The 14,786-nt window shown below is 53.0% G+C and overlaps 1 protein-coding gene across 1 annotated transcript in view; it reads right to left on the bottom strand.

Annotated features, from left to right (window-relative positions):
* Positions 1 to 537: 537 nt before the first annotated feature.
* The window catches only part of CDH4 (cadherin 4), a 468,514-nt gene continuing 454,265 nt past the window's right edge, over positions 538 to 14,786 (bottom strand). Inside the window, exons 12-16 of the mRNA XM_084777678.1 lie at positions 13,300 to 13,533; positions 12,133 to 12,366; positions 9,710 to 9,849; positions 8,789 to 8,953; positions 538 to 4,111 (exon numbers count right to left, since the gene is read on the bottom strand). Coding sequence (XP_084633804.1) covers positions 3,905 to 4,111; positions 8,789 to 8,953; positions 9,710 to 9,849; positions 12,133 to 12,366; positions 13,300 to 13,533 — 980 coding nt within the window. The 3' untranslated portion in view covers positions 538 to 3,904. The remainder of the gene's footprint in view (positions 4,112 to 8,788; positions 8,954 to 9,709; positions 9,850 to 12,132; positions 12,367 to 13,299; positions 13,534 to 14,786) is intronic.

Raw genomic sequence — 14,786 nt, forward strand, 5'->3', positions numbered from 1 at the left:
ATAGGCAAAGAGGCCACACACAGACTGGAGTATCTATCCATGTGCAGGCCTCAGCTTCCTTGTATCAGCCAGTGCTGAGGTAAGAAGGTAGCCCAGTACACGCTTACATGCCACACACTGACTGTGAGAATTCTAAATTTAGGGCATGCAATATGGTGCAGCGGCAGAGCACTTGCCCAGCACACGAGAGGCCTAGATTTGATCCCCAGCACCATAGTACAAAAAAAAAACCCCAGCTCTCCATCTCAGTCTGCCTCCATGTGGTGTCATGAGGCGTTTGTTGAGCACACTTAACTCTGCGTTCGATTTGTAACCTGGAGATGTAAAGTACGCATAGGACACGTGGGCCTCAGATGTGGGGAGTGGGCCTGGCGTTACCCCTTTTCTGGAGCCTAGAACAATGCCCAGGCTTTAGCACAGCAGGGGCCTAAGAAGCCTCACTCCTGGCACCATCCACCTGCTGGTCACCTGCTCACAGGCCTGAACTCCAACAGATCCTGGGATGCATCGAAGAACACAAGCAAGCCAGAGGCCGACTACTTAAAAGGGGACTTTATTTACTCCTTTGGAGCAGCGCGCTAACGCCCAACTCCACTCCAGGGCATGACAGTTCTGCAAAGCTGCTGTTCCCTTTGGAACCAAGACTGCCTGGCACTAAAAACACATTGAAAACATCAACTCTCTTCCCTTTTTTTTTTCCTTTTTTTTTCGGTACAAAATGATACAAACAACAATACAAAATATTTGTGCTGTTGACGATTACAAAAAAAGTCAGACATCTGCCTCAGCGCACGACGCTCGGGGCTGCAGTGCGAACACTTCATAACTCCTGTATCTTTCCCAAAACAACCACGGTCATGCGGGCTGCTACACATTTGTCCATTTTCAAAAATAAACATGCAAAAAATAAAACAGAATGAAAAAAGGAGAGGAAGGAAAAGCAAGATGCGTCCCCGGTGTATATGGAGGTGGTTTCCACCGGCCGGCTGGTGTGGTGGAGCCTGCTCAGTAAGCAGCGCATGAGCTACCGCACCCGGTGTGCTCTGCGCAGGGTGAGTCTGCTTCGAGTTTTTGGTTTTGCCTTTCAGCTTGGGTGGAGATGGAGACCTCCCCTCCCCTGTTTACCTTAGAGAACACAGAGGTGCCATCTCAATGGACCATGTACTCACCCTGGGGAAACTGAGGCATCTCTGAGGGCCTGATAATTGGCCATTACTCTGACACTTTGGTGGAAGGAGGCCCAGCGGTTTGGATGTGCTGAAAGGCATGAGAGGAAAGCTGCTGGCCGGGAGTCAGGTGTGCCTGAGGCTAACCATGGCCAGGTAGTCTTCCAAGCTGCTCAGCAGTGCAGGTTCCTCCCTAAAGGATCTAAACTGCACCCTCGTACTGCACAGAGCTGGCCACCAGCCTAGGCTGGCTGGGGCCTGACCATAGACACATCGTATCTACAAGCTACAGGAGAGAGACATTTGACAGTGACTGTATGCTTGGCTAATGCTAACTTGTTGGCCTGGGAACCGAGTTCCAAGATGGGTCTGGGGGTGTGTAAAACCCTATTTTTCTTTAGCCCAGGGGCTGACTGGGGCATAGGGTGAAGACGCAAGCTGTCCAGCTTTCAGGGAACCTCATGGATGTTCCTGTAGGGGCCTGGCAGTGACAGAGGCCTTGGGGATGGGGAGAGGAGTAGGTGGAGGCAGGTGAGACATTCCTCAAGATACCTGGTGGATTTGGCACCTCCCATCCCAGGGTTCCAAAAAAAAAAAAAAAGCCTTGGGATTTTAGGAGAGCTCTTGGCTACTGTCTCCCAATCATGCACACACTTCCCATAGAGCATTTGTGATTCTCGGACTTTCTAAAATCAAACCCAGAAGATTCTTCTCATTCCCCAAGCCCTGACCCACAGCAATCCCACCAGTGGCCATGCCAAGCTCAGTACTACCCTCATCGGTGGCCTACCCCGAGAAATTTGCATAGGACAGCTTATCACTTCCCTTCTCCGAGAGCTCCACTGGCCTGGCTGGCTGGAGACGGAGGCCCCTGTGGATCCCACCTCCTGTGCAGCCATAGGAGTAAGAATGGATACAGTGGAGCCTGTAGCCCAGCTCAGGTTCAGGAGTGCAGAGGTGGGGATAGGTTTGGTTTGGGAAAGAACCCTGACATCCAATGGGTCATACCCACAAGTTTGGCACCCATGAGCTCACTCAGGTGTGTCTTTGAGGCCAAGCAGTCTGGAAAGGGGCGGGGAGGGGTATGAACCTAGCCATCGGGTAAAGCCAGAGGCCAAGAGGAGCCATGAATTAGAGACCTCTGCCTGGAGAGCGTGCTATCTCCTGGGTACCCCCAGCCCTTTCGAAGCCCTTCCTGCCCCCAGCAGTAGGTATGGGCTGGGGGGTCTAGAGGAAGTTGTTTTCCATCAGTGCTGGGACTTCTGTTGTCTCCCCAAGAAGACTCAGACACCAAGACCTCCCAAGCTACCATCACTCTCAACCCCTTTCTTGGGGAGCGTGTTGCACTTTCTGGGTGCCCCTCAGTGCCTGGCCTTCTGCCCCATCTCAGGGCTCCTTCCTGCGACACGTGCATGTCCTAGGCCTGTTTTGCCCTCTAGTGAAAAGGACAGCTTTGACATCTCCTGTAGGTCTTTATACAAAGCCTATTACTGTCCTCCAGATGGGGTCACCCTGCCCAGTCTGCCCTGTGTCAAGCTGCCCATGGAAAATGCCACACCAACTCTGGAGAACAACAGAAACATGGGTCCAAGCCAGAGCATCTGTGGTCCCATGACACATGAACCTCTCACCGGCTGCTACTTGGTAGGTCCTGACATCCACAGCAGTTCATGGGGCCAGGCAGGAGCTTGGGCTAAACGGGCCCAAGGAGGCCAAGCAGCTGTCACAGTCAGGCCAGGCTCCCCTCTCTGCCATCTGCATAGCCTTGGCAGTGTGCTGAGGGCATTCAGGGGTTCCGGTGAGGGGAGCTTGTGATTGCTAGGCCTTCAACAGGATCCCTCAGGGTCTCATCCTGAAGAGTGGAGGGCTGTGCCAAGGTTCTGCAGGGCGCTGTGGCTTCTTGGACAACACAAAGCAAAAGGGGACCTCAGTGGTATCGGGGTGGCAGCTGGCCCAGAGAGGCTTTCTGGCGGACTTGAGGGCATGGCAGTGGCCAAGTAAAGAGGTGAGGATGCCCGGGACGGTCTCTAGGCATCACCCCTGCCCCAGTTATTTACAGTATCTTGGGAGCAGGACACAGATTCAGGTGAAGCTGATTGCACACAGAAGTGGCTCTGCTGTTGGGGTTGGACTAGCCCGGTGCTCTTTGGCACTGGAAAACCTGATCCTCACCTAACAGCCTTGAAGAGGCCAAAGGGCCCAGGAGACCCTGGCCACGAACAACAGAAGCTGTTGAGGTCTGGACCCCATACTATTTTTGCAAATAAGTAACCCACTTTTTTTTCTTAATAAAAGACTTAAAAAAAAAAAAGACGTATTCTCTCCCACCCCTTGCTTTTGCCTTCAGGAGGTACCAGATGGGGCTAAGGGCTGTGGGGCAGGGTGGACAGAGGTGGGGGCCTCGGGCTGTCTCCTCTCTTTCAGTCACTCCTGAGTTAGGGAATCTGTCATGTGTACCAAAAGGCACTTTTGTTTTTTTTTTTGTTTTGTTTTAACAGTGCTTTTGTTGTAAGAGATTCAAGTTAGGGCTGTGCCTCTGGCTCTCCCTTCGCGGTACGTGGCTACTGAGATGCCGCAGTGGTGGTGGGTGGCTTCTGTCCATACTGCGCAGCTCCACACAGGGCGACGGCAGCGGGGAGGGGCCTCCTGACACCAGGACAGCACTGGCTCCTTGGCTCAGTTCCGCTGCTTGGCCTCAAGTGCCCTTCTCATGTTGCTGGGAGAGGAGGTGAGGTCGGCTAGTCCTCCTCGCCACCCCCATACATGTCCGCCAGCTTCTTGAACCGGGGCCCCCAGTCGTTCAAGTAGTCGTAATCTTGATCCCCAGAGCTGGAAGAGTTCAGGGAGCTGACAGAGCCTGCAGTGGAACCACTGCCCTCATAGTCGAAGACTAGCAGGGAGTCATAGGGGGGTGCAGTGGGGTCATTGTCAGCAGCTCGGAGTCCCTGGGGAATCACAGAGATGAGGGTTAGGGTGAAAGTGTGTAAGCTGTGTCGGCCCAGTGATCTGACAGAACATAGGAGGAGGACCCACACGAGCAGGTAAGGTGGGTGGGGGTAAGCAGGAGGAGGGAAGACAGGCGCTTGCATACAGTAGATGTTTAATAATTGCTGCATGTGTAGCCAGGGGCCAAATAAGGAAGTATGCTTATAAGAACAGACACAGAGGCTAGAGATCGCGCAGTGGTTAAGAGCAGCCTTTGCTCTTGCAGCACCCACGTTGGTGCTCACAACTGTCTGTATTCCAGTTCTAGGGTATATGGCCCCCATTTTCTAACCTCTGTGGACATTGTACACACACGGTACACAGACATATCATATATGCAGGCAAAGCACGTATACACATAAAGCAAGATATGTAAATCTAAACAAATAAACAAAACGACATGGAAGCCAAGGCTACACAGAGAAATCCTGTCTCGAAAAACCAAGCCAACCAAGCAACAAAAAACAACAGAGTGCAGGGGCTGGAAGCTCAAAGCCACTAACAGCTGCATCAAGAGTGAGGCTGGGGGGCCGGAGAGATGGCTCAGCAGTTAGGAGCACCGTCTGCTCTTCCAAAGGTCCTGAGTTCAATTCCCAGCAACCCCATGGTGGCTCATAACCATCTGTAATGAGATCTAGTGCCTTCTTGTGGTGGGCAGGCACACAGGTGGGCAGAATACTGTATAAATAATAAATAAAATCTTTTTAAAAAGTTTGAAGCCTTTGCTCACTTGTTTAAAAAAAAAAAAGAGTGAGGGTGGGGCCTGGGCTGGGCATGGGTAGAGTTCTGCTCCACCAAGGGTTAGGGTTGCAACAGGGTTAGCCCAGCGTAAGGTGGGGTTACAGCTATTCTAGGGTTTGCATTAGGGTGAGGGCTCAGAGCTAGGCTTAGGGTTAGAGCTAAGGGTAGAAAGGTCAGGGTTAGGATTCCAGTAGGCTATTCTGTGGCAGAGTGAGGATGGCTGTGGGTCAGGCTGCTGCTAGGGTGAGAACGTAGGAGCAGGAGTAGGTTTAGTTCCAAGCCTGGCTTTCAGGCTAGGGTTATGGCTATGGTTGTTATGGGTAGGGCTACAGTGGGTTAGGTCTAGTGCTAAGGCTAGACAAAGGTTTTAGGTTAGGAATGTATTTAGGGCTAGGGCTAGCTAAGGTAAGTTCCAGGCTAGTATTAGTGTTAGTACTAGTATTAGGGTTGGGGTTGGGGTCAAATATGGCACTAAGGTTAGAGCAGTGGTTCTAACACTGTGACCCTTTAACGAGATTCCTCATGCTGTGGTGACCCCCAACCATAAAATTATTCTTTTTTCTTTTTGGTCTTTTTGAGACAGGGTTTCTCTGTGTAGACTTGGCTATCCTGGATTCACTCTGTAGACCAGTCTGGCCTCGAGCTCACAGCGATCCGCCTGCCTCTGCCTCCCGAGTGCTGGGATTAAAGGCGTGCGCCACCACGCCCGGCTCATAAAATTATTCTTGTTGCTACTTCATAACTGTAATTTTGCTTCTGTTATGAATCATAATGTAAATATCTGTGTCTCCCAGTGGTCTTAGGTGACTCCCAATGGATCATGGCCCACAGGTTGAGAACCACCGTGTTCGAGTTTGGGCTGTGGGTGGGATTAGAGTTAGTTTGTGGCTTAGGTTCAGGCTGAATTATGTTTATATATAGACCAGAGGGAGGGCTATCGTAAGGTTATGGCCATGTCTAGGGTTAGAGTGAGGGCTAGCGTAAGGTTATGGTCATGTCTAGGGTTAGAGTGAGGGCTAGCGTAAGGTTATGGCCATGTCTAGGGTTAGAGTGAGGGCTAGCGTAAGGTTATGGCCATGTCTAGGGTTAGAGTGAGGGCTAGCGTAAGGTTATGGCCATGTCTAGGGTTAGAGTGAGGGCTAGCGTAAGGTTATGGTCATGTCTAGGGTTAGAGTGAGGGCTAGCGTAAGGTTATGGTCATGTCTAGGGTTAGAGTGAGGGCTAGCGTAAGGTTGTGGTCATGTCTAGGGTTAGAGTGAGGGCTAGCGTAAGGTTATGGCCATGTCTAGGGTTAGAGTGAGGGCTAGCGTAAGGTTATGGTCATGTCTAGGGTTAGAGTGAGGGCTAGCGTAAGGTTATGGTCATGTCTAGGGTTAGAGTGAGGGCTAGCGTAAGGTTATGGCCGTGTCTAGGGTTAGAGTGAGGGCTAGCGTAAGGTTATGGCCGTGTCTAGGGTTAGAGTGAGGGCTAGCGTAAGGTTATGGTCGTGTCTAGGGTTAGAGTGAGGGCTAGCGTAAGGTTATGGTCGTGTCTAGGGTTAGAGTGAGGGCTAGCGTAAGGTTATGGTCGTGTCTAGGGTTAGAGTGAGGGCTAGCGTAAGGTTATGGTCGTGTCTAGGGTTAGAGTGAGGGCTAGCGTAAGGTTATGGTCATGTCTAGGGTTAGAGTGAGGGCTAGCGTAAGGTTATGGTCGTGTCTAGGGTTAGAGTGAGGGCTAGCGTAAGGTTATGGTCGTGTCTAGGGTTAGAGTGAGGGCTAGCATAAGGTTGTGGTCATGTCTAGGTCTAAGTGGATTGATGCTGCAGTCAGTAAATGATTAGATTTAAGGGTAGTTTTGCCTTTAGGCTATAGTTATGATTATGTCATGGCTAGTAGTGGTATTGTGGCTATGGCTGTACCATAATTAGTGTTAGGAATAGCTCTGGATGCCGGGCGTGGTGGCGCACGCCTTTAATCCCAGCACTCGGGAGGCAGAGGCGGGCAGACCGCTGTGAGTTCGAGGCCAGCCTGGTCTACAAAGTGAGTCCAGGACAGCCAAGGCTAACACAGAGAGACCCTGTCTCGAAAAACCAAACCAAACCAAAACAAAACAAAAAAAGGAATAGCTCTGGGCCAGGGCAGGGTTAGGTTAGGCCTAAGGTTATGCTTGGGTTATGGCTAGCATTTTGATTTGTTCTAGGGGCATTATTAGGCCGTGAGATGTGGCAGAGGTTAGGGCTTTCTGGTCAGGCTCAGGGTCAGGGTGAAGGGCAAGGCTGTGCATTCTGCTTCTTCCTTGTTGATTTTTTTTTTTTTTAAAGTATGGGCTTATTCAGCCCAGGCCCTGGTCTCACTGGCTCAGATGAGTGTGCCATCATGGTCGTGGGATCAAACCGAGAGCCTTGTGGCACAAGGCCGGTACTCTACCCTGAGCCTGGCCCTCAGCCTTTGTGATCGTGATTCTTTTTCTTTTCCTATTTCCCATCCTTTCCTTCTCCAGCTGGGAGCTCCATTCCTTTGTACTCATTCTTTCCAGTCCTCATTATGTGCCGAGGGCTCTGTATGTCCCTCCAAGGCCACCTGGGTGCACCCCTGCCCTGGGAAGGGGATGGTCCCACACTCCTTACCTTTACTCTGTGTCCGTTATTTCTGCTGAGTGACTTAAAAATGGGCTGTGGACTCGGGTAGGGGAGGGTGGGACACACTTTGCAGGGCTTGAAAGTTTTGTTGCTCATGGTGTTGTCTGAGTGCCACTGGCTTTCAGGTAACTACAGAACTTGGTGCCATCTCCTGTGAGCGTTCTGAGGAAACCCCTGGATGTCTGCTGGCTCACAATACAGGTCACCATGCAAGAGAATCTGCCACTGGCTGAGGTGTAAGAGTTGCTGACCCCACTTCAAATACAGTGAGTCCTGAGGACCCAGTGGTGAAGCCCCAGCCTGTGCCTCCCACCTCCATGCTGGTGGGTAGACAGGGTCACAGATGGGACCCCAGGGAAGCGGTTTCCACAGCTCCTGTGTGCTTCACTGCAGAAGAAGGTGGACAGAGCTATGGACCAGAGACTCCTTTGGTTGAGCAATGACATTTTCTGACACAAAAGGAATTTGCTTTCCAGAGCAACAGTAACTGGTTCTCTAGAGTCCTGAGTCCCAGCCTATTACTCCCTAGAAGGGCTTGGCCTTCAGAGGCCGCCTTCTCCCTTGCTTTCTGTCATCCTGCTTTCTGCCCTATAGCACCTCCAGCCTGTATGAAGATGGTGGAGTCTCTGGTTTATTGAGCTAGAGATCTCCCCCTTCAGATCCCTGCCTCTGCCTGTCAAATGAAAACAGTGCTCTGGCCCAGTCATTTGTTCCCTTTCTTTGTAACAGGCAGGGGTGTGGTGCGGCATGTAGCCCAGCCTTTCCTGGCTTCACTGTAAGAAACCAAGCTTTTCCCACGGTGTGGAGGCCTTGTTGTTGGGTCTTTAATGCATCCAAGTGCTGATGTCAGAAAGGGCTCCGTGGATGCTTGGGGATAGGGCTCAGTGGTGCCAGGGCAGGGCTAAGATATGCAGGGCAGTGCCCTTGGGTACCAGGGAAGGCCATTCCCAGCTGCACTGGCTTAGTGTGCCCCAGAGCTGTTTTGGCCCCTTTGCCATTTCCTCTAAGGATATTTCTTCCTACCGTCACCCCATTGTAGGCACAGTGGCCTAAATGGCCCCTAACTCCTGCTGAGTGTCTGCTGAGAGCTAAGCTCAAGACCTGAGAGTCTTAGGCCTCCTAAGAGTAGCTGACTCTGGGAGCTAATGCTGTGCTCAAGGCCACACAGCAGGAGGGCCGTCCTGGCCTCAGGTCCTGGTCTCAGCCACCTCTGTCCCCACAAGTGATAGGATTTCACTTTAAAGGAGACACCTTGCTCAGGTCCTCCCGAGGTTCATACCTCATTGATGAAGTCTCCAATGTCTCCCGGGTGGGGCACCACAGGCCTGACTGGGTACTGGGGTTCAGCACCTACTGGCCGTTCATCCACCCTCCGCACACCGGGGCCCTTGCTCAGCACGTGCTCCATGGCTTCCGGCTGTTGTAACTGGCTGAGGTCATAGTCCTGGGGGATGGAGACCAAGTGAATCAGTCAGGGGAACTGGAGTGTGGGAGCAACACGCAGGGCAACGGGAGAATCCTGAGCATACCCCTGTTTAGTCTTGTCATTCGCCCAGAGGCTGCCACTGTACCAGGCGCCAAGCACATCCACTGTCCCATCCCATCCCATCCCACCCCCGAGGCCTGACCCTTCCACACACCACCTCTTCTCCTTTTGCCACAGTCTTGCCTGACCTCAGGGTAGCCATGGAGTCTATGCCCGCCGGCTGCCTCGCAGGGGCCTGGACCTCCCCGCTGACCCCCAGAGGTGAGGCTCCTGCCTGTAGCTCAGCAGCCTTGTACAGCCAGCCACCTGACACCCGTAGTGCTGACAGAAAAGGGCTGGGCCTTCCTTGCCCTGACTAGATAGTTGTGTGGAGTCTACCCGGTCTGGTCAGAGAGCCCCTACTGGGAGTGTCCTGTAGGCGGGTGTTGGTCTTCCCAGGAGACTCTGGACTGTTTCGTCCAGGGCACAGGGCAGCCGTGGGTTGGGGAGATGGTGGCTGGAGTGGGAGGAACATGTGGGGAGGACTGATCTGACAGGAGGATGCAGACCCAGGCCTGTGTGTACACAGGGGAGGCTGCAGCCTGGGCCCAGGTCTGAGGGAGTATGCAATACCTTTCCTTAAGAAACAGGACAAGACACGTAAGGCCAAAACGCCTGAGTGAGCCCTGCTGGAGCCCGAGGGATGGGGTACGTTGGCTGAGACCTGCGGCTCACCTGGTCCTCCTCACCGCCGCCTTCCTCGTCGTACTTCAGGATGTTGTCACGCACGTCATCCTCAGGGTCGATGAGCAGCTGCTTCGTGTGTCGCTCCTTTTCCCTCCGCTTCATCCACACAACGAACAACAGGACCATGACTGTGAAGAGGAGGGGGCCACACTGTGAGCCGTGTGGGCACACATGATGTGCGCAGGTGTGAGTATGTGTGCGTGCATGGCTTTTGTGTATACAAATGTGCATGCCCGGGGAATATCATGAACATATTCTGTACTCGTCTACATAAGCAGTTAGGTATGTGCACACGATATGCACATGTGTACACAATGTACATACATATACACGTGTGCATGTGACTACCAGGTTCAACTATAGAGTGGAGGCCAGAAGAGGACACCTGTGTCCTGATCTTTACTCCCCGCTGTGTTCCTTTGAGACTGGAGACTGGCTCTGTCCCTGAACCTGGGTCTTGGCTGTTGCCCTGCAAGCTCCAGTAACCCTGCTTCTACACCTTACAGTGCGGTTACAGGTATGTGCACAGCTATGCCTGGTGGTCTTAAGAATTCAAACTCAGAAGCCAGGCATGGTGGTGCGCGCCTTTAACCCCAGCACTTGAGAGGCAGAGGCTGGTGGATCGCTGTGAGTTCAAGGCCAGCCTGGTTTACAAAGTGAGTCCAGGACAGTCAAGGCTACACAGAGAAACCTTGTTTCAAAAAAACCAAAAAAAAAAAAAAAAAAAAGAATTCAAACTCAGGTCCTTAAGCTTCTGCAGCAAGTGCTCTTACACCGAGCCGCCACTCCCCAGCCATGCGATTCTGTTTGTTTGTGACCGTTCATCTGCAGTTGGTTGCATATACAGGTGTGGAACCTGGGCTTGCTAACAGCCTGCTGGATTATTTCCTCCTTCGGGGGGTTGGGTGGGGCTGACTGAGCAGAAATATCACTACCTAAGGAGCAGGAGGACAAGGATGGAGGGTAAACTGAGAGACTGTTATTCTTTTAGAACTACTGGCAGGTGAGGCTTTGGGTCCAGAAGGCAAAAGGGAGGGTTGCAGGGCACCACGTTTCTAGGCAGGAGGCATGGTAGGGTGATGCCCCCATGGTGGACAGAGACTGAGGAGGAGAAGCCCAGAAGGGGCCTCCGCAGGTCGGCTAGGGGTGAGTGGAAGCCATCTCTGGTACCTCCAGAGGCAACACACTGAGTTAAGGGGTAGCCTACCATGAAGGAAGGCTGACTGGGGAACAATCCCCTGGAGTCCTTCTATCCAAAGGACTCGGGCACAAAATGAGAAATTTTGTCCCCTCCCTGTCACGTGTGGACGTGCTCCCTTTTCCCCGTGTCCTGTGGCTTATCTCTGCTTATCTCTGGACCTCTGGGAGCCTCCACTTTTGCACATTAATCTCTGATAGGTTTCCATCCCCGCCTGGGTTCTGAGGACAGGGCTCCTGTGAAGGAGATACAGGGGAGCTTCCTCTGTCCCCACAACCCCATTGTCATGAACGTGTGGTCTCTCCAGGTAGGCTTTCTCAGCCTCTGCCATCTCTCCATGGTTAGACATGGAGAAGGAGGAAGTGCCAGTCAAGCAGTGCAGGGCACAGGGAGGGGACAGAGAGCGTCACTAGGCACCCCATGCAGAGCGAGGGAGGGGCGTGTAGGAAGGGTTGCAGGCAGTCTGTGGGGTGACCGGCTTGGTCATGTAGTTTGATGGGTGGTGGGATAAGAAAGGCTGCAGCTAGTGTAGGTTCAGAGGCCAGAACCCTGCAAGAGACAGTATTTCTTTCAAACCCAGGACAAGGTGGTAGCCAGGGGACCTCTTGATGTGGCCCACGTTGTGGACAGGGAATTGGAGAGAGCGGGGTAGGTCTGAGCTGTGAGCATCTAAGCAGAAACCAGAAACCTTGAGCCACTTTCTGCCAGATCAAGTGACCAGAGAGGCACCTGTGCAGCTGGTGTCTCAGATCTGTCACCTGAGGAGACAGGTGGAGGGAGCTTCTGGAAGAAGGGATGTGGCCCCTGTGTGCCTCACTCTGTCAGGGCCACAGGGGTGTCTGTTCTGATCCATGGCTTTGTATACCCAGCAGGCTGGAGAGGGACCCAGGCTCCCTGTCTGGCTGGTAGGTCCACTCACTCCCAGGGGCACTGACTGCTTTTGTATTGTGCATCCCTGTGCCTTGTGTCTTCAGAGGAGCATGCAGGCCCCAGCTCTGCCCCAGAGTCACCTCCCCCAGGCCCCATAGCAGGGCCATTTCTAATCCCACATAAAGAAGGTATCACACTGATTGTCTGGTCAAAGGCCTTGGAGAGGTGTAGCGAGAGCGAAGCCTGCATCTGGTACAGGAGAGAGACGGCAGGCGGGGTCCCCATGTCTGGGACAGGAGAGAGACGGCAGGCGGGGTGGCTCTGAGCATGCGCTGGTACTCACCAAGCAGGATCACAATACAGATAAGAATAGCCACAATGGCGCCCGTGCCCAGGCCGGCCGCAGCCACTGCGCCAACGGTGGTGCAGTCGCCGTTCTCGTCACACGGGCACACCTTGACTTTTATGACGGATGTGTTGGATAGGGGAGGGTTGCCAGAATCCGTGACGATGATGGGGACGTCATACACTCCTGCTTCTAGGTACAGGATACGCAAACTGAGCTGGGCGTAGTCCCCTGGAGTGAGGAACAGCAACAGTCAGCCAATTTGCAGTTGTCCTTCCCAAGGCAGAATTCCACAGTCACACACACACACACACACACACACACACACACACACACACACACACACACACACACACACCATGCTGTTAAATTCACGATACTGAGTTGGGGAGATGGTTCCTTTGGTGAAGTTCTTGCTGTAAAAACAAGTTTTACTCCCAAGGACCCATCTAAAAAGCCTGGCACAGAGTGCGTAGTTCCAGAGCTGGGCAGGCAGAGGCAGGCAGATCTGTGGAGCTTGCTGGCCAGCCAGAGAGGCTCTGTGTGAAAAAAACAAGGTGGACAGCACTCAAGGAACAACAGTGGAGCGTGACGATGACCTTCCGTGCACATGCACACACATGTATCTACACATATATGTACCTGCACACCTATACTGACACACAAAGCTAAAACATTGACAAATCAAGAAAAAAAGCGAGTCAATGTACAGAATGAAGAAATGATTTCCTGAATGTATAGAGTTTCATAAAACCAATTAGGAAAAAAAAAACTTTCCAAAGGAAAAAGGCAAAGGCATTGAGCAGGAGGCCAAACCTCAGCCGCATGTAAGCTCTCCTCCAAGAGCCCGGAGACTGAGGATGGCAGTGGTGTTGCTGTCGTGTTGGCAGGGGCCTGAGGAACTGGTAGCTTTGCTGGTGGAAGCATAAACTGCATCTCTAGGAAGCAGTGCCTCCTCAGGGATGCAGTCTTGAGGGGCCAGTCAACCCACTGAGGCTGCCCGCATGGGCCTAGCGAGGCTCTTTCTAGCACAGCGAGGCACTAGGAACAAGTGAATGATCTCCAGCCTTGAGAGTGAACCTTCTGGGAGGCGGGGACTCCCATCTCCATGGGGATGGACCCCGGCTCTGCCTGTGGCCAGGGCACTGCTGGGTCGGGGCTCACCATTTAGGCGGGTGATGGTCCAATTCTTCTTTACTGTAGTGGGGATAAAGGGCAACTCAAAGACGTAGGGGCCGATGTTGGGGTCCATATCGGCATCAGCCGCGGTGATGTTGATGGCGTTGAAGCCGGGCCTCTCGCAGATCTGGGCCTCCTTGGGCAGCAGCTGTGGTGCGTTGTCGTTGATGTCAATAAGGTAGATCTGCAGGGTCCCAGTGCCACTGGCCGGGGGGATCCCTGCAGGACAGATTGGAGTGAGCACACAGGGCCCTACATAGGACAGACAGATAAGTGAAGTCCCCAGGAAGACACACAGTCACATGCTGATTAGAGTTCACGTGTTGTCTTGTGATCTGCTGTAGGAGAGAACCCAGGTGGTCCTCCCTCAACAAGGGCTGGGTGCTCATCACAGGCTTCTCTCTCCCAGTGCCTTTACTCCCTCACAGCTCATCTTGCTACTAAAATGGCCTAGTCAGCTTGTTTCTCCCGTCTCTGTGGGTCAGAGACTGCTGTGTTGCTGCTCCTCAGTGTTCTCTTCTTTTCTCTGTTCTCTTTAAGAGAAGAGCCAGGCTGGGCGTGGTGGTGCATGCCTTTAATCCCAGCACTCAGGAGGGAGAGGCAGGTGGATCTCTGTGAGTTCGAGGCCAGCCTGGTCTACAAAGTGAGTCTAGGACAGCCAAGGCTACACAGAGAAACCCTGTATCGAAAAACCAAACCACCAAACCACCCCCCGTCACCCCCAAAAAGAGAAGACCCAGAACTCTAAGTGTTAGCTCAGATCATCACTGTCCCCTGGGAGATTACATCTCTGGCTATAGTCATCCCGTGGTTGTCACAAACTGAGCTTGTGTGGTGCCTCCTGGAAGTCCCCAGGAGAGCATGGGTGAGCACCACACCCTTTCTGCTTGCCGGAATGCAGTCACGATCCTGGGGCATACATTCTGGACTGTGCCATGGGACAGCATGGACCGGGTGAGAATGGAGAGTGCCTGGTTATCAACTCTTGCCCTGGCTGCCAGGCTTCAGGCGTCGCTCTCTAAGTCCCGGAGGCTGGCTTTGAACATATTCTGGAGCCCAGGCTGCCCCAGTCTCTTTCATAACTGGGATTAAGGTATGGGCCACTGGTCCTGGCATCTTCTCTCCTCTCCACTCCCCCCCCCCCACTCTCCCTTGTCCCTTCTGCTGTATTGGGAGTGAACTCAAGAGCCTCACAGTCCTCGGCAAACTCTGTGTCATTGAGCTAACCCCCCAGCTCCCGGCCTCCTTAATGCCGGAGAAAAATGCCTCTCAATCTTGCTGAAGTTCCTGCTCCTTGCCAGACAGGGTTGCTCTATCCTAATTTCTGGTAGGCACCAGGCCTTCAGTGGGCCCTCAGCGAATGGCAGGAGCCAGAACACTGACCCCTGGCTCACTCATAGGCCTGTCATTGCCCATTAGTGATGCAACTCTCAGCGGTGTTAGGCTTTTCCCATTTGGCCCAGGAGACAGTT

This window comes from Acomys minous (genome assembly GCF_964271855.1).
Source record: "Acomys minous genome assembly, chromosome: 3".
In the NCBI taxonomy this organism is placed as follows: Eukaryota; Metazoa; Chordata; class Mammalia; order Rodentia; family Muridae; genus Acomys; species Acomys minous.